Source organism: Pongo abelii, chromosome 10 (genome assembly GCF_028885655.2).
Source record: "Pongo abelii isolate AG06213 chromosome 10, NHGRI_mPonAbe1-v2.0_pri, whole genome shotgun sequence".
In the NCBI taxonomy this organism is placed as follows: Eukaryota; Metazoa; Chordata; class Mammalia; order Primates; family Hominidae; genus Pongo; species Pongo abelii.
This window is the reverse complement of record NC_071995.2, coordinates 50,156,062-50,175,060: the sequence shown is the minus strand read 5'-3', so window position 1 is coordinate 50,175,060 and position 18,999 is coordinate 50,156,062. Positions and strand designations below refer to the sequence as shown.

Sequence of the window (18,999 nt, the reverse complement as noted above, 5' to 3'; positions counted from 1 at the left end):
AGCGTGTGACGGGGTGGTGAGTCCATGCCCACCATCTCTCACACTGGCTCAGGTGTTCCCCGAGGCTCTCAGGGAAGGGAGGGTTGCCTGGAACAAGGCACTGCGGGAGGGGAGCAGGCATGGGGATCATACCAAGGAAGGGCGTCGTGGGAAATGGGAAGAACCTGCCAGCATATCCTGAGCCCTCTCTCCACAGCTGAGGTCTCTTCCTCTGGGACCACAGGCTCCAGTGGGGGCGGCATCCTCTGTGTGGGTGGGGGTGGCCACAGCAGTGGCCTCTGCTGTGGGTGGCAAGCCACCCAGGTGCCGAGGCAAGAGACCGAGGACACGAGCTCTTCCAGTATAATAAAATATAAAACAAGAATAGTTATACCAGATATAGATCTTAGATATGATTATATATGAATATCATTAATCATTAGTTTGTAGCAATTACTCTTTATTCCAATATTATAATAATCCTCGCTCTATAATCATAACCTAGGAAAAACCAGGCCATACAGAGATAGGAGCTGAGGGGACATAGTGAGGTGTGACCAGAAGACAAGAGTGCGAGCCTTCTGTTATGCCCAGACAGGGCCACCAGAAGGGCTCCGTGGTCTAGTGGTGACACCAGAGTCTGAGAAGACACCCGTTGCCAGGCAGACCGTGGTCTAGTGGTAGCGAAAAGTGTCAAGGAACAACACCCGCTACTTAGCAGACCGGGATAGGGAGTCTCCTTTTCCCCAGGGGAGTTTAGAGAAGACTCTGCTCCTCCACCTCTTGTGGAGGGCCTGACATCAGTCAGGCTTGCCCGCAGTTATCCGGAGGCCAGGCCTAACCGTCTCCCTGTGATGCTGTGCTTCAGTGGTCATGCTCCTAGTCTGCCTTCATGTTCCATCCTGTACACCTGGCTCTGTCTTCTAGATAGCAGTAGTCAATTAGTGAAAGTACTAATAGTCTCTGATATGCAGAAATAATGGCGTAAGCTGTCTTTCTCTCTGTCTCCTGTCCCTCTCTGCCTCGGCTGCCAGGCAGGGAAGGGCCCCCTGTCCAGTGGACACGTGACCCACTTGACCTTACCTATCATTGGAGATGACTCACACTCTTTACCCTGCCCCTTGTGCTTTGTACCCAATAAATAACAGTGCAGCCAGACATTCGGGGCCACTACCGGTCTCCGCGCATTGGTGGTAGTGGTACCCCAGGCCCAGCTGTCTTTTCTTTTATCTCTTTGTCTTGTGTCTTTATTTCTACACTCTCTTGTTGCCGCACACAGGGAGAAGCCCACCGACCCTGTGGGGCTGGACCCTACACTCTGCCACAACAGGAGCAGTGGCATCAGCTCCACCAGCAGTCACAGCAGCTCCAACATATTCATTGTCTCCAAGAGATGGCCCACCAAGAAGAGTCACAGCAGCCACGCACCCCACCTGCCTCTGCTGCCATTCCCCTCAAGCCCTCAAGCTTCCCAGCTCCAAGGCTTGATGTTTACTGACATCCTACACACAAAATCAACAGCAGGAGGCACAGGGAGCAGGAACTGGCTTGTGAGGTCATCCTGTCCATCCCTCTGCCTCCAGAAGGTCCCCACAGAGGTACCCCACCTGCTCCCAATCTCTGCAGGGTCCTGCAGGGTCCACAGGCATCCATTCCAACCAATGTTGACTCAACTGCTCTGTGCCAGGACCTGGGCTAGCACTTTGCCCTTAAGAAGCTTCCAGAGTAGGGGGTGCAGTAGGGTCTTTCCCCTCCTGTCTAAGCCAGACCCACAGCAACCACAAGACAAGGCCTCATATGCAGTCCTTCCCAGGACCTCAGAACTGACCACGGTGCCCCAAAGAGGTTGAGTGCCGTGTGGGCCCAAGTTTCCATACACCTTTCTCATTGCAGATGGAACAGTTTTCCCACTCAGGCCAGGACACGTCTTGCAAACCCTGCCACACACGCCACCTCCTCACCTCCTTTCTTCCCCCTGCCCAGGCCCCAGCCAAGTCCCCTGACAACTCCCACCAGCAGAATATTTGAGTGAGAAATCAACACCCTTCAAAATATGATCAATTCTTGCTTATTCATAATATAATGGAATGACGTTATCAAGAACTCGAAAGCTCTCCATGGCCCAGGGATTCAATGAATGAGAGTTCACAGCCAAATTTCTTTCAAGTCTGTTTTATTTAAGTCAATATTAGACTTGCTGTTCCTAAACAGAAATGCCCCGATGACAGAGGAGTGGGAGGGAAACAGGCTCATGTGAGGGTGTGGGAAGGCAGCTTGGCCCAAAATGTTTGCAAGAAATACACCAGGAAAAGCCTATTTTAATTCTCCTGCATTAAGAACTGCCCTGTGAGATTCCTGCAAAATAATCTTCCAGGCTCAGGACTATTCCTCTTCTCTTGTGCTAGCCACATCTCTCTTCTGGAAAGTTTTCCTCCCTTTTAATCTTGCCCTTTTCACCTTTCACTCTCACTTCTTTTTCTACTCACCTTTCCCCACTGCCACCCCACGCACCTCCTCTCTCTCAACCCCCCTTTCTCCTCCTGTCCTGTATTTTTCACCCTTCTTCCTCTCCCACTCTTTCCATTTGACAATCTGTTAATATTGCCTGCTCTTTCTCTTCTGACCTCCCTTTTTCTATCTCCCTGCATCTGAACGTCTCTGTTCTGTGTCTTCAGCCATGGCTGACACTGAAGCTCCTTAAGCCAGGACACCACATTCCCTGCCCCACAGCAGAGGCCCAGGATAGTGCACTCAGAGGAGAGGTGGCTCTTTCTTTGGTGTTTTTCCTCACTCTGAGGGGACACATTGCTGAGCCCCAGAAGGACACAGAAGGAAGCTGGTGTGGAACTGGGGGTGAGGTAGGCATGGGGTTCTTCTTTGAGGCCTTCAAAGGGTGGTTTCTGTATTTAATTTGAAGAGTCATCAACCCCCAAAACACCTGCCAAAATGCATTCCAAAGGCAAGTAGAAATTGTCTACTGCACTGCCAAAGTGAAGACGGAGTTCACTGCTCCAGAAGAAAATCACACCCTTCTCAACTGCCTGCTCCCTTATGCCCCCTAGTTCCTGAACCCACTTTCATAAAATGCCGCCAAGCTGTCTAGGTCTTGACTGAGTCCTGTCCTAGCTCACACTCAGAGGGCAACCCTGGACTCGGGGGGCTCAGGGAACAGGTGCCTTCCACCCACAATGAATCCAAGGAACCGCCCTGCCCTCTGCTCCTGAGCTCTGGTTCTGGGCTCCGGGAGCCCAATATGCTCACTGAGGCCCTCCTCTGGCCTGGACATGGTGGGGAGACTCTGCTGTGTCCACTGATGCAGTGACCCCTGCCCTCCGGTGCTGCCCACTGTCTCCCTCACCCCCTCTAGTGGGAATCTGCTCTCTGGTGGGGCCTCTGAGTGTCTCCATCAACATTCACACCATCCTGGGCCCCCTCTGTGGACTCAGTCCAGGGAAGAGTATGGTCTTCTTCCCCTGACACCCTGCAGTTGGACCCCCTCACCCAACCTTCTGCCTCCCATCATGGCCTGTGGTCTCGCCTTGCACCCCCCCTCCTCCACTACTCTGGGGCCCACAGTCAGGACTATGAAAAAGGGGACAGGGAGTGTGAAATGTCACAGTGAGACTGAGAATTTCCGAGGCTCAGGAAACTTTTGAGATCCAGTCTCGTAATCCACAGGTTGGAAGGCTGAGGGACAGGGACAACAGAACATTTATGGGCAGCAGATTCCCAATTCCTCGCCTGGGCTTCCCTGCTCTGGAGCAGCATGGCAGGGTGAAGTCAGAAGGAACAGGATGGACTCCCAGCTGATCAGCCACAAGCTGTGTGACTTGGGGATTCTGCTGTTAACTGCTCTGCTCCCCATTTTCCTGTCTGTGGCATAGTAACTACCTCATGGTGTGGTCGGGGAATTAAATGAGACCATGGATGTAAAGAGTACAGAGTGGTCCCAGCACATAGTAAATGCCCAATAAGTGTTTATTATTGTTATTATTATTATTATTGGTTTGATTTTGACCTGGTAATAAGTCTCAGTGTGGAAGGGAAAAGCCAGTTGGCCATGGCAAAAGTTTCACTGATGCAATTGATGGAAAAGAGGAGGAAAGAGAGTGAGGCGGGGACTTCAGACATCTCCAAAGATCTGTGTCTGTGACCTGAGCTGGAAAGAAAACCTGAATCCCAAATCCACCTGAAAATTCCCAAGGGCAGCAACTCTCCCCAGAGGCATCCTCAGGCCAAAGCTGGCTCTGTTGACCTCAGGGACACTCAGGCTGGGTTGGGCAGAAGGGGAAAGGAACAGCCACATGGAAGCCGAGACCTGATGCTGAAATCATGCCTTCTGGGGGCCCCAGAAGTGTTGGGGAGAGCGTCCCTTCCACTGCCCTTCTCAAGCACCAGGCCTCTCCTCTTGAGTTCCCTGCAGCATTTGTGGACTGATGGGCCCTGTAGGGAAGCGTCTATGCCTGGAGCCTGTCTACCTTCAAGACCCCCATGGGACAGTGGGTCACTGAGCTAGAGCTCAGGAGGGTTAAGGTCTGGCCTGTTGTAGGGAGGCTTCTCCCACCCCAAAAGCCTTCCTCCTGGGAACTTCCTGACTCACCTAGAAGCCCACAGAGGGCACTTGGGTTGAGGATCTGCAAAAAAGCCTAGGAGCAGCCTTGGGGGAAGAGCCAGAGCATCTTTAAGCATATGGGACTTGCCCTCTAATCCCAGAGAAGCCAGGGTGTATAATTCAAGGCACGCCTCTCCTCCTATGAAATGACATAGTCCCAACTCTCCCTTTCCTTGAGGCTGAGCCACTGGATACATGGAACATATCTGTCTGGTTGGCCCCTTTCATCACCCCCACAATCAAGGAAGGAGGACAAATAGGATTTTTATAGGGCCCAGCAGCACTTACCATTGGCCCCTTCTCTTTGCTCTTCGCTACCCTAATTATCCATCTTGCTACTTAGCTCTGCCAATATCCCAAGCTCATAAACCTAGTTTAATGGTGATTTGGGATTTGACCCAGCTCAGCCCTCCAACCCCCTACCAGATAAAAGGGGGGAACCTGAGCCTGACTTGATCATCCTGCCCCCGTTCTTTCCTCCAGGGCCCCATTTCTCTTCCTGTCTCTCCTGCCATGTCGTACCACTCCTTCCAGCCAGGCTCCAGGTGTGGCAGTCAGAGTTTCAGCTCATACTCGGCTGTCATGCCCCGGATAGTTACTCACTATGCAGTGAGCAAGGGGCCATGCCGGCCCGGGGGTGGTGGGGGCCTCCGAGCTCTGGGCTGCCTCGGCTCACGGAGCCTGTGCAATGTGGGCTTTGGGAGGCCCCAGGTAGCCTCCAGGTGTGGAGGTACCCTGCCTGGCTTCGGGTACCGACTGGGGGCCACCTGTGGGCCTTCTGCCTGCATCACCCCTGTCACCATCAATGAGAGCCTGCTGGTCCCACTGGCACTGGAGATCGACCCAACCGTGCAGAGGGTAAAGAGGGATGAGAAGGAGCAGATCAAGTGCCTCAATAACCGCTTCGCATCTTTCATCAACAAGGTAAGGAGGAAGTGGCCCAGGGCTGTGGGAGGACCCACTGCAGATCTGGGGTCTGGTCTTGTTCTGGTCCAAAGGAACCAGGAGGAGACTGACATTGAGGAAACCTCAGTTTATCCAGTGGCCTCTTTCACATTCCACGACCACCAGCCTTTGAAAGCCAGTTAGATCAGACTCTGCACTAAACATTTCTGCTTCCTTGTCTTTCTTAAAATATATCATCTTTCTCTGAATATTATCTGACAAAATCACCAATCACCAAGATTGCCTGAGGTCAGACTATAAGAGGAACTTCCAAAGCAATACTGAAAGGAATGACCAGAGAGGCAGAGAAATGCCCTTCCTGATGAGGCTTAAACAGTAGAACCACCTTCTGTGTGCCTGAGCTATGTCACAACTCTTGAGCCTGAAGGTGAGGACGGGCACTGTGACCTCAGAATTTCCAATCAATTTAGGCCTGGGATGAGAGGAAAGTGGACAGTCAGAGCTAGAGGCACAAGGTGACGGTCACGGAAGTCTTACATCTGTCATCCCCAGAGCCACTGAAAGGCTGCTAGGAAGGCATGCCTTCAGAAGGTGCTGAACTGGCCTGCCATCCCTCAGCAGCCTCTGGGTCCATCCCACGCCCCAGGGAGGCTCTTGGGGCGAGGATTCATTCCACAGTTTGAGCTGGTGTTTCTGGTGACCCTAAGGTTTAGGGGGCAAGAGTCCTGGGCCAGGGGTCAGGAGCCCTGGCCACTGGTGTTGACTCTACTCCTACACCCGGAATCCCCATGCAAGCCATTCACCTCTTGGCCTTTGGATGGTGCTGTCCAGTGAGGAAGGGGAGGAGTGACTGTGGGAGATTAGAGGAGGTAATATATGACAAAGTGCTTCACAGAGGAACTTGTTTAGTCAAACTTACAGTTTTATTTCTAAAGCTTATTAAGTTCTGGCTAGAAACTTATTCCAAAAACATGGGCCCTGATTAGCAACAACATCACACCACCTTCTGTTAGGCTGGGAGCCTCCTGTTGATGCAGCCACTGACCAGAAGTAGGGCAATGCTACTTCTGTAGTTTTCTTGACAGACAATGCACAATATGGAAAATTCCAGAGCAAGGGCTGGAGACCACGTTCCCTTAGTCAATGTCCAGCCGGGTGGCCATGGTGAACTTACTCAACTCCTAATCTCAGTTTCCACTTTACGAAAAGGGAGGAGGTCAGCAGCTGTCCACATTACTATGACCTGGACTTTTTTCAGATACAGCCATGTAGGATGCAGTACAGTAGGGGAAAAGAGCTTAGAGTCCCTTGATCTGACTTTTCCCGAGTGTCCCTAGGCTGTCATAAAGGAAAGCCTCGACCCCCAAGCTTCACATCCTCTGACATTAGTATGAAGTTAACAGAGTCCCTTCCCATACACTGTCCCAGGTAGGAGCTTTGGGAAGCAAAGTGAGGCTTGAGGGGACAGGATGTCTTGGTCAAGGTCACGAGGATAGAGAGAGGCAGGCAGGCAGTGCTGAAACAGGACTTGCCCAGGCCTCTTGGAGAAGTACTATCCACTACAACATGCAACCTCTGAATGGAAGGTAGGGGTCCACTAGGCTCTCCCAGGCAGGGGAGACACAGAGACACATATCCTCAGATGCCAGTCTATGCACAGACCCTGATTTTTGCAAATTCTAGTGCACTGGTAGCCATGTGCTGGGAGAGAAGGCACAACTCATTCCATTGCCCTCTCTAAGTCATGGTCCCCAGGATTTCTGCTGCCTGGTGACATTCCATTCTTGGCTGCAGGTCCGTTTCCTGGAGCAGAAGAACAAGCTGCTGGAGACCAAGTGGAACTTCATGCAGCAGCAGAGGTGCTGCCAGACCAACATCGAGCCCATCTTTGAGGGCTATATCAGCACACTTCGGCGGCAGCTGGACTGTGTGTCCGGGGACCGCGTGAGGCTAGAGTCAGAGCTCTGCAGCCTCCAGGCTGCACTGGAGGGCTACAAGAAAAAGTGAGTCAGTGCTGCTTTCACCCCACTGGTGGACCTGGGGCAAGGGACAGAAACAGTCTGGGCCCTGATTCCCCATTTATAAAATGGGAAGCCTAAACTTAGTTCACTGGGTGGCAGAACAGTTAGGTGGGATCATGTCAGCAGGGCACCCCACTTGGCACACTGTGGGAGCTCTGAGGCTGTGTATTGCCATCTCTCTCCCCACTGCTCCACCTAAATAAGGCCCTCAGATCTCTCTCTCTATGTAAAACAAGCTCTTTCATGTGTGGCTTCTGGAGCTCCAGCTTCCGGCTGAAACTGCCTGTTGTGCCTTTGCAGATCCTGAACTACTTCCTAGTGCCTTTGCAGATCCTGAACTACTTCCTATTCCACAGACAGATCCCCAGGCCTCTTCCCTCCTGGCTTTTGTTCCTGCTGCTTCTCCTGCCTGACACACCCCTCTCAGCATCTCTCTGCTCCATGTCCAAGCTACCACAGCCCACCTTTTCTCTCACCCCCAACTCTGGCTTCCTGCACAGCCCTTCTGCCGTTTCCCCGCATGTCAGGCTCTAGCTCCTTCTGCCTCACTTCCCAGTTCTTTGTGGTTCCTGTTTTATCTTCTGCCATACTTGCTCCCCCTGAGGACGAGCTCCAGGTCTGATTCACAGCTTGGAGTAGGTGGTTGATAAGCATATGGTAATTAAGTGCTTGCAAGAGGCTAAATTTTCTCACCAGGTGCTGGGCCAAGTGCCCCATGGGAATCCAGTGTCCCATGGGAATCCAGTGCCCCATGGGAATCTAGTGCCCCGTGACAGTCCAGTGTCCTATGGGAGTGCATGTTAGAGGGAGGCAAGTTGAAACATGTGTCTTTCTATTGAGGAGAAACAGGGCAAATATACTGAGAGCAACAGGTCATAAGCGTTTGGGTCGGTGAAGTGGAGCCATGTTGGGGACATTTACTGCAGGTGTCAACCACATGCCTACTCAATGCCAGACACTATGCTAGAAAGTGTGGATGCTATTGAAAGAAAAAGGCTAACTCTTTCCCAGTCCAGTGTGCACAGACCACCTGCACCTACACACAAACAGAGCAGAAGGGAGAGGAATCCCAAGAAAGGGAAAGAGCAGAAGTCCAGGAAGCCTTCCTGGAGGAGGTGCAATTTGCTCTGGCCCTTGGAGGATAATGGCTCATTCCAATGGCATTATCCTCCATTTTGGAAATGGGGAAAGGACAGGAATGGGTGGCAAGAAAGAGGAAGGGCCTGCCAAGTGAAGGGGACAACTCTAGCAGACTGTGACAGGTGAGATGCAGTGAGGCTGTGGGAGGGCTGGAGGCCAGCCTGTCAGCAGAAGCAATGCCTTTCTTGAGGAGTGAGTAGCAAGGTGAGATTAAGAGACAGGATTTGCAGCTCAAGATGAGAACTTTGGCTTTTAAAAGTGAGACAATCGGAGAAGGATGAGGTCCAACTGGTATTTTAAGAATAGTAGCAAACACTTTCACAGTACAGAGCCTGTGCCAGGCACTGTCCTAGTACTCTTCAGGTATTAATGCATGTGACATGTTAGCTTACAACAGCCCTGTGAGGCAGAACTAGTGTTAGCCTCATTCTATGGATGACAAAGCTGTGCATCATGAGGCAGAAAGGCCAAGTCACTTACCCAACTTGCCCACAGCTTGCACGGGACAGAGCCAGGATTCAAACCCAGGGGGCTAGGCTCCAGAGTCCAGGGCCAGTGCTGCAGCAGTTCTGCTGGAAGAAAAGAGAGATAGGCATGATGAAGCAGAGAAGCTTTTAATGGATTGATGCTGTTCATCAAACTGAACCCCCTGACCAATTTCCTCTGCCTTAGGGGAGTGGTGAGTGGGCTCAGGAGCCCCAAGGAGCTTGAGGAAATAGCCTGGCTGTCTCTGTGGGTCTGGTAAAATGGATAATTGCTACCTCTGCAAATGGACCACAGGTAGAGGCCAGGCTCTGAACCCTCCCAGCGAGGAGGATGCACAGGGTCAGCCGGGAATTTCAGTGACTCAGAAAAAACAGCTAGGACAGCAGCATAGCCTTCTTCTACGTTCCCAGGGGAGGCCACTAGGTGAAGTGAACCTCCTCGGCAGCAAGAGAGAATGAAGGTAGCCTTAAAGAGGACTTCCCAGAGGAGGACTCATCGGGGGGGGAAGGCTCCTGAGGAATGGGGAGAAGAGTAACCTTGAAAAGTGGCTATTCATCCATCTCAAGTGGGTGGAGGAGCTAGAGTTGCCAAGACAGGGCTGGACCTGGGCACTCCCCAGGGCATTCAGTCAGTGACAGGCAGAGTTGCCCCCAAAGGCCTGATGCCAAGATCTCTTCCAAAATCCACAAGCCCGACTAAAGCATTTTTTCCTGCCTTTTCCATCAGATACGAAGAGGAGCTCTCCCTGCGTCCCTGTGTCGAGAATGAGTTTGTTGCCTTGAAGAAGGTGAGGAGGACGCTCAGAGAGGCAGAGCCCCCGAGCTGGCCTGCCTTGCCCCAGGCCACCTAGCCCTGAACTCAGTCCAAACGTGTCTGCAGCCCACCCACTCTGAAAAAGGGTTTTTCGCCCCTCAGACTCCTGTGCCAGCCCCACTAACCCTGAGAATGAGGAAGGCCGGCCTCCTCTCCCCCAACTTTGTCCCCTTGCAAAAGGCCAGCCATTGGCCTGGCCTCCACTTCCCCACTCATGCAGACCGAAGCCGGGTTAAAGTCATGTCTAACCCTGCCCGAGCAGCTGGAGATGGGACAGATGCCAATGCCAAACCAAAACAAAAGCTCAAAAGCTCTTCCGCAAGCCCCCAAGTACGACAACAATCGCGATGGTTCCTCAGACAGGTAGCCAGGTATTTCCAGGCCCAGGCTCTGCAAAGTGGGCTTTGAGAGGCTGCTGCTAAGGCTCATTTAAACCCCACCCCCTTCAGATCCTTTCCCATCAGGAAGCCAGGCTCAGACCTGGGGTCCCAGGGCTAGGGACCCCCTTTTCCCCACCTTGGCTCCATCACCCCTTTGCTGCCCATGGGTGTCCGTGAGGAAAGGTGAGCTCCACGCCTTCCCACTGCCACCAGCTTGCCTGGGAGGTGGCCCAGCCAGGTCACATTCTGTCCCTGCTCTGCTGCAGGACGTGGACACAGCCTTCCTGATGAAGGCTGACCTGGAGACCAACGCAGAGGCACTCGTGCAGGAGATCGACTTCCTGAAAGGCCTGTATGAGGAGGTACTCACAGCCCTGACCTTGGGTGGTTAGTCAGGGCTGGAGCCAAGGGATCGAGAGGGCAGCAGAGCGGCCGCCTGGTGGGTGCATTTCAGGACAAGCATGGAAAGAGGTCTGCACTGTACAGACGGTTCTCAGGCAGTTAAGACTCATGGAAGTTGGATCATCCATGCCATGGCTCACAGGCCCCTCTGGGAAAGTCTCCACCAAGCTCTGGGCAACTAGAGGGTGGGGACAAGGAGTCAGTTGGTGACTGAAGCCCAGAACAGCCATAGCAGAGTTCTATGCACTCTGCTCTGGGAAGGTCAGAACGGGTTCTCCCCTTCTCCTGTCCCCGGACGCTCAGAGCTCACTCCTTCTCACCTGGGCCCTGCCCCCAGGAGATCTGCCTGCTCCAGTCTCAGATCTCAGAGACCTCGGTCATTGTGAAGATGGACAACAGCCGGGAGCTGGACGTGGACGGCATCATCGCTGAGATCAAGGCGCAGTATGACGACATCGCCAGCCGCAGCAAAGCCGAAGCCGAGGCCTGGTACCAGTGCCGGGTGAGGCCCGGGGGTTGGGGGCAGGGAGACTGGAGAGGTGACAAACCAGGGGAGGGGAGGACCCCCAGACTCCTTCCCCACAGAAGTGGGTGAGGAGCTAATGAGAGCCACGCCATGCCACAGACACAGAGAATCCCATAAAGCCCAGCTGCTGTTGTTTCTGCCAGGCCCCAGGCCACTTCCCTGCAGAGCATGTGGGAAGGACCCCTCCCCGCCCCGGACAATCCAGGCCTGTCATCAGGGTGTCAGGGCACCCAGCAGTTTTTACCTGCAGACTCACTGGAAGTGCTCCCATAGGCAGCGTTCAATAAACACTAATTGGTGATGATGGCAAAGAGGGCTCTAAGCTTCAAGGCGTGGGAGGAGGCTAGTGGCATGGGGTGGCTACTAATGGTAGAGCAGAAACAGTGATTAAGATGGCCTCAGACTTAATAATTAGGGGCTTGCTTGGAGGGCAGGGGAGCCCTAAGGGTAATTAGATCTAACAAATATCATCAGCTCAGCCTCTCCTGCCCTGCCTGTGAAAGGCGCCATGCATGCATGCACTCATTGGTCCACTCATTCAACACTGTGTATTCAGCATCAACCACGTGCCAAGCACAGTTCTAGTAGCTGGAGATACAGCAGGGAACAGAACAGACACTAGTCCCTGCCTTCATGTCGCTTTCATTCCAGAGACAAGCTGGGGGCCAGGGTAGGCTTGGAGGGGCAGGGGGATGGATGATAAACAGGGCACGTAAGTGCAGTGGATGTATGTTAGACTGTGATACCAAGTGCTAGAAAGAAAATAAACCAGGGGAAGGGTAGGGAGTGTTGGAGTGCAGTTTCTAATAGGGTGGCCAGCAAGGTGCTTCCCAAACCAAAACACCAGCTAGCAGGAAGTGATTGCAAAGCTGGAGCAGCAAGTAAAGGGAGTTTGATGACAAAGGGAACAAATTGTGTCACAAAGGCAAAGGTGTTGTCATTTGATCTAATCTTGAAGGACAAATAAAATTCAATGGGCAGATGGGGGGAGGGTGTGCCAGGCTGAGCAGCGGGTGCTAGGACACAGCAGCAGAAAGTGAGGGGCCTGGAGTGCCATGTGCTGTGGAGATCGGGCTGCAGGGGTAGCTTGAGGCCAGGTCACAGCACATCTGCAGGGCTGTGCTAAGTCATTTGGCTTTGTTCCGAAGGCAGTGGGCGCCACTGCCTAGAGAGTGCCCAAAGTGATGCTCTGCCCATCTTCTGGATCTCCATGGTGGTTGGAAGTATGAAAACTTGACCTGGAGTCAGCTTCTGGTGAACCTGTCTGTGGCCCACCCACGGCCAGGTTTCACTCTGGCTGGCCCATCCTCTGGTTGCCCCTGGCAACCACCGTCAGCCATGTTGGGTTCAGGATTACAACCACCTCATTTTCCCATCCTGCTAAGTCAGAATCGTAGAGAAAATTCTATTAGTTAAAGATTGCATTTGGCTACCAGGACCAGAAATTCTAAAAAAAAAAAAAAAAGTTAAAATTGAATTTTTACTTTTTTCTGAAGTAGCTTGAAGTACAAAATAGACTGCCCAGGATGACACAGAGGTTCTGTGACATCATCAGGGGCCCAGGATCCTTTGAGTTCACCATTCTGCCATCTGTAATACATGTTCCATCCTCTTGGTTGCCTCATGTTCCAAGAAAGCTGCAGCACCTCCAATCTCACATGCTTACGCCTGGCAGCAAGGAGAACAGAGGCGAAAAAAGCCAACTGGGTCATTCCCCCCTTTAAAGAGCTTACCCAGAAGCCCATACAGCCACGGTCATAGATCTCATTGATTGGAAGTCTGAGAAATAGTCTCTTATCTGGGCTCATTGTTACCCTAAATAAAAGCAGGGTTCTATTTGATTCTGGGTTTTTGCTGTTGTTGTTATTTTTGTTTTTTGTTTTTTGTTATTTTGAGATGATGTCTTGCTCTATTGCCCAGGCTGGAGTGCAGTGAATGGTGCAATCTTGCCTCACTGCAACCTCTGCCTCCCAGGTTCAAGTGATCCTCCTGCCTCAGCCTCCCAAGTAGCTGGGATTATAAGCATGCACCACCATACTCAGCTAATTTGTGTATTTTTAGTAGCGATGGGGTTTCACCATGTTGGCCAGGCTGGTCTTGAACTCTTGACCTCAAATGATCTGCCCACCTCAGCCTTCCAAAATGCTGGCATTACAGGCATCAGTCACTGAGCCCAGCCAGGGGTTCTGTTTAAAGAAGAGGAGAATGGATATTTATTGGGCAACTGCAGACTTTCCTACTGTAACCAAATAACAAAAGAGCCAATGAATGTGATTATGTGCTTATCTCTCGTTTTGCATTTTCTATATAATATGCTCCCACCCACTATCAGAAAATCTAAAGTCAGCTAATTTTTTAAAACTTACAAATGTAATCTGTACACACTACTATTCCGAAATTGGATTCAGAGTGCAAAGGTTTTTATAAAAAAGTGTTACCTCAAGGTAGGACATAAATTGAATTTTGTTTTTTTTTATTATTTTTAGGGAAAACATACAATTGTTCTCAACCTGGTGGGCAGACCCATCCTGATGGGCAGTCCTTGGTCTGTTAGGCAAGCCAGGCTGCGCACAGAAACCCCTTCCAAGGTCCAGAGGCATATCTAAAAGGGAGAGAGCCCTCAGGTGAACTTGGGCTCTGGGACAGAGAAAAGGACCAGACACAGAACAGCTAAACAGAGGAGGGGATCTCAGAGGTTGGAGAAAAATCTAACAAGCCTGGAGCTGGGGATGGGGTGAGATGGGAATCAGAAGCAGCCCACATAAAGGACCCCAAAATTGCCCAGAAGTGGAAGAAGGTAAAGGAGCAGAACCAGTATGAGAACCAGAGAGCACCCGAACTAGGAAGTCACGGGAGAAAAGACTGGGAACAGTGAGAAAAGAGGCTAGGAGATGCCACCTTGTGGGGCCTGGGGCTCTCACCTCTCTGTCCTGGCAGTATGAGGAGCTGAGAGTCACAGCTGGGAACCACTGTGACAACCTCCGCAACCGTAAGAACGAGATCCTGGAAATGAACAAGCTGATCCAGCGACTGCAGCAAGAAATCGAGAATGTCAAAGCCCAGGTGAGACTGGGGAGGACCTTCTTGCTGCGAGAGCCATCCTAGGCTGACTGGCCAGTCTGTGCCATGCAGGGCGGGTTCAATCCCTGCTGTGAGTGCCGTTGAAGAGGGAATAAACTTGTGCTGCCTTGCTCAAACAGAAGCAAGCCCTTTCTACAAAAGGGCTGACCTACAGCAGGATGAGCAGCCACAGGAAATAGTCAGGTCCCCAACAGAAACGAGGTGACCAATGTCAAAGATGAAAAGCAAGGATGCTTCACTAGGTGCAAGTATAGAAAATATGCGCTCCACAGTCCCTTCAGACCCAAAGACTGTGATTCTATGATCCTGAAATTCAAGGTGACCCTCAATTGTTCATAAAATCAGACCCACTCCATTCTCCTGGGCTAGGGAAGACCAGCTAGGCATTTAAAACCTATTAGCCCCACAGAAATTTCTCAGCATACTTAAGAGGAAAATCCCAGTTCTCTTGGAGGTATTTTAGACAGAAAACCCATCCCAGTTCCCTGGAGGAACCAGATGTCGCAATCCTAGGATGAGGCTCGCAAATGTGAGCCTGGCATATAGCCACCCCCGTGTTCTCTCTGCTCTTCTGTGAGTCTGGCTTGGGGCTCCAGGGCCCCCAGTGATGCTTTTCTGTGCCCCTCCCACAGCGCTGCAAACTTGAGGGTGCCATAGCTGAGGCAGAGCAGCAGGGCGAGGCAGCTCTCAACGATGCCAAGTGCAAGCTGGCAGGGCTGGAGGAGGCTCTGCAGAAGGCCAAGCAGGACATGGCCTGTCTGCTCAAGGAGTACCAGGAGGTGATGAACTCCAAGCTGGGCCTGGACATCGAGATCGCCACCTACAGGCGCCTGCTGGAGGGTGAGGAGCACAGGTGAGCTCCTCCGGGAGGTGGCGGGGCGGGGGGCGGGGCGGGGGGGGAGGTCAAAGACAGGCACCAGGTGTGGCCATTACCCAGCCCTCTGGCGGCGGCTGCTAGTATCTCTCACCCCATCCCCCACCCAGTCATTGAAAACCCACAGCAGCACATGGTCCACAGTGAGGGCGGGAGTGGGGAGATGCTGCATTTACCTGCATCTATTTGATGTAGTTACCTGTCTTCTTTTTCCTGTCATCCCCAGGCTGTGCGAAGGCATCGGGCCCGTGAATATCTGTAAGTAGATGAGCCGTGCCCCACTGGCTCTGGGGTCTTGGGGGTTGATCACCCCAACACAGGCAGCCCACACCACCCCTTCCCAGACCTCTGATGCCTCCCCTACCCCAAAGGAAGAGCTCTGTCTGCCGTGAGCTCCCAGGCTGGTGGAAAGGGCTATCCAAATCTTTTGGGAGTCAGACTAGGAGCAGATTTGCAACTGCATGGTCCAAGTGCTTCAGGGCCCAGAAGCCACAAAGAACCACCCTGACAAGAGGATGCTCTTCTAGAGGAAGAGGATTTGAAGCAAGCTTAGGAAGGAGGGACCAGTAGAAACTGAGAAAGGGTGAAGCTGAATCCGGCCTGGCCTTGCCCAGGCTCTAGGGAAAGCAGAGAGGTGCATGGGGACCTTGCAAGCACTTTATGTGGCTAGGGTGGGAGACGCGGAGGCTGGAGGCTGGAATGGGGGGTCTGTAGAGGTGAGTGGCAGGAGGTGGGAGGAATGGCCTGGCTGAGTAGTTTCAGGGCAGTATACTGAGAGCCACACCGTGTGGGGCCCTGAGCACCCCTTCCTGTTCCCACAGCAGTGAGCAGCTCCAAAGGCGCCTTCCTGTACGAGCCATGTGGGGTCAGCACGCCTGTCCTCAGCACTGGCGTTCTCAGGAGCAGTGGGGGCTGCAGCATCGTGGGTACTGGTGAACTGTATGTCCCCTGCGAGCCCCAGGGGCTACTGAGCTGTGGGAGTGGGCGGAACTCCAGCACGAAGCTAGGAGCTGGGGGCAGCTCCCCCAGCCACAAGTGTTAGCATGACCCCAGACATCCAGGAGACAGAGCCCCTGCCCCATGGCCCTGGATGTCACACTCCCACCAGGGCTGAAGACAAGGATGTTCCAAAACCCCACCTCCCTGTATTGACTCCACATTCCCCTCCAGTGTTCCCTCCTTGGGAGCTGGGCTGCCCCTAGGACCCCTCCTTTGCCTCATGAGTCACCTTCCACTCACCTGTGTGCAGACCCTCAGCTAGGCCCAGATGGTGGGGACAGACGGCAGAGAAAGAGAATGCATTGCTCTTAACCGCAGAATGGCAATAACCCCCAAAAGGTCAAATGGGCACACCACAGTTCTGCTCTGTGGATCATCCCATGGAAGTTTCCTCACAAAGCCAGCTCCTCTCCCACCACAGGCTCCACACTGCCCTTACTTCAGGCTCTCATGCCCCTAAGAAAAGTGAATTTCCTTTAACACCACCTGAAACATGCACACTGCAAATATCAAAAGGAGACACCCCCAAATCCCACTCTAAATTCCAAAGTCAAGTGCCACGATTTCAGGATCTGTCAGGACCTGCCAATGTCCTCTCAGCACAGAGAATCAAGAGGTGGCCTTTGGGCAGTAGATTTACTTTCTCAGGTATGTTGAACCCAAACTATGAGAATAAATCTTTCTCCTGAGCTCACATTGGCAGGTGATGTCAGGCAAATGCCTAGAACAAAGGGCAAAGGGATATGGAATGTTTACTGGACAGATGGAAAACCAAAAACAGATATCATTTGCTCAATGGAATTAGTCCCGCCTCCACCCATCCCCTTCTGTACATAGCCGCCCCTTCCTGTTCCCCATCCCTTTAGCTCCTTTTGCTTTGAGTGTGATATGACAGTGATGTGGGGCTGCCCCAGCTGACTTGAAGGCCCTGGCTCAGGAGCTCACAGATGGAGGAGGTGTGGGCTGACTCTACCTCCCAGAAGCCCCTCATGCCAAGACTGTCCCACTGGGGCTCCAGGGCCTCTTCCCTGAACATCTGGGCTTCTGTTCAAAATAAACCTACTCTGTTTGTGGATTATAGAAATCAGGATTATTTACTCTGCTTTGTGGAAAGTGTGATAAGGCTGAGGGGGAACTGGTGAGCAGCTTTTTGGGACTGGAGTCTTAGGAACAGAAATGAAGAATATTATACAAACAGAAACACTACATGTAAATAATTTGCAAATGGCCTGCGGAAGAAATAGGGCTCCATACAAATCACACTTAAAACCTGCACGTCACACCCCAATGGTTCGCAAGTCACTTGCCATGTTAAAAACCACAAGCCCATTGCACACAGGCCTCCTCACTATATGGTGCCCTATACACATCCTAGAGAAAATCCTTGGGGTCCTCTATCGTGTCTAGACTTAGCAGCCCCCAAGCCCTAGGCTCTGTCCCTATCCTGAACCATTCTCAGTGCCTGGATACCTCCAGGAAAGCAGTGAAGATGGTGGAAGCCCATGGAGTGAGGAGGACCAGGACACTCCAGTCTCCTCTCCCCATTTAGAAAGCCCAAGACCTGGAGATTTGGCGGCAGTGCTTCCACCCTCTGCGAGGCCTCAGTCCCCTTTCCTCTGCCTCACCGACCCCCTGAAACAGCCTCTCCTGGGGGGTGCTTTCCCCCTTATGTCTCCCCTCTCCTGAGAGTTGGGATGACTCCCCACTGTCCCCAAAGAGCACCCATGCTGCGCCAAGCCCTGCATTAGAGGCTGGTGCTGCAGAAATGACTAAGACGCCCTCTTAACCTTGGAAGGATGCTTAGCCTCCCGGCGAGAGGATTCATAAATAATGAGGGCCAAACAGCATGGGAGCCCCAAGAAGCAGCTCATGACTGCCTGGCTAGGGACAGAGACAGGATCACAGGGAAGACTGTATGGACAGGGGCTGAAGGGAAGTCTAGAGTCAGATCTGAGGGCAAGCATAGTCAGCAGAACCCATTCCTTCACATTCTCATTGGCTCAGTCTGCATCTCTCAAGCACCTGCTATGGGGCTGGCTACCCAGGGCCTGGAGACTCAGTGGGGAATGAGACAGCCCTGGTCACAGCCAGTTTACCCCATAAGCGCAGTAGACACTGTATGTGGGGCCGATGGTAGAGAATGTAAGATGGGGCAGCCACTGTGGAAGACAGCCTGGCAGTTCCTGAGTGTGGTCCCCACAGAGGTACCAGGTGAGTCAGCACTATCACTCGTAGGCATACACCCAAGAGAGACAGAAACCTATGTCCATGCAAAAACATGCCCATGACAGTTTATCACAACATTATTCCTAATAACTAAAAGGTGGAAACAACACTGTGTAGACATGTCACAGTGTCTATCCAAAATATGGCACACCTACACAATGGAATATTCTCTGCCATATAAAGGAGTCCTATGCTGATACATGCTACAGCATGGATGAACCTTGGAAACATTATGCAGAGTGAAAGAAGCCAGTCACAAAAGGCCACCTATTTTACAATTCCATTCTTATGAATGTCCAGAATATGGGAATCCACAGAGAAAGCAGAGCTGTGGCTGCTTAGGGCTGGAAGGAGGAGAAGACAGAGCTTAGGGGAGTCATAGGAGCCACAGCTAAAGGTTTCTTTAGCCCGGTGTGGTGGCTGCACCTGCAGTACCAGCTACTTGGGAAGCTGAAGCAGGAGGATCACTTGAGCCCAGAAGTTCAAGGCTGCAGTGAGCTATAATCACACCACTGCACTCCAGCCTGGGTGACAGAGCAAGACCTTGTCGCTTA

General features: G+C 52.3%; 1 protein-coding gene across 1 annotated transcript; it reads left to right on the top strand.

Moving 5' to 3' along the window:
- Nucleotides 1-5,046: 5,046 nt before the first annotated feature.
- KRT82 (keratin 82) lies at nt 5,047-17,309 on the top strand. The gene is made up of 9 exons (XM_002823260.2): nt 5,047-5,515; nt 7,292-7,500; nt 9,871-9,931; nt 10,604-10,699; nt 11,077-11,241; nt 14,203-14,328; nt 14,979-15,199; nt 15,447-15,478; nt 16,042-17,309. Exons 1-9 carry the CDS (start codon nt 5,105-5,107, stop codon nt 16,260-16,262), a joined length of 1,542 nt encoding a protein of 513 aa, XP_002823306.2. The 5' UTR covers nt 5,047-5,104; the 3' UTR covers nt 16,263-17,309.
- The last annotated feature ends 1,690 nt before the right edge of the window (nt 17,310-18,999 follow it).

Excerpts from the sequence above, each read along its gene's own strand:
- KRT82 (XM_002823260.2), top strand. The coding sequence starts at position 5,105 with ATGTCGTACCACTCCTTCCAGCCAGGCTCCAGGTGTGGCAGTCAGAGT. Across the intron at positions 5,516-7,291 it reads TCGCATCTTTCATCAACAAG|GTCCGTTTCCTGGAGCAGAA; the intron begins GTAAGGAGGAAG and ends TCTTGGCTGCAG. Across the intron at positions 11,242-14,202 it reads AGGCCTGGTACCAGTGCCGG|TATGAGGAGCTGAGAGTCAC; the intron begins GTGAGGCCCGGG and ends CTGTCCTGGCAG.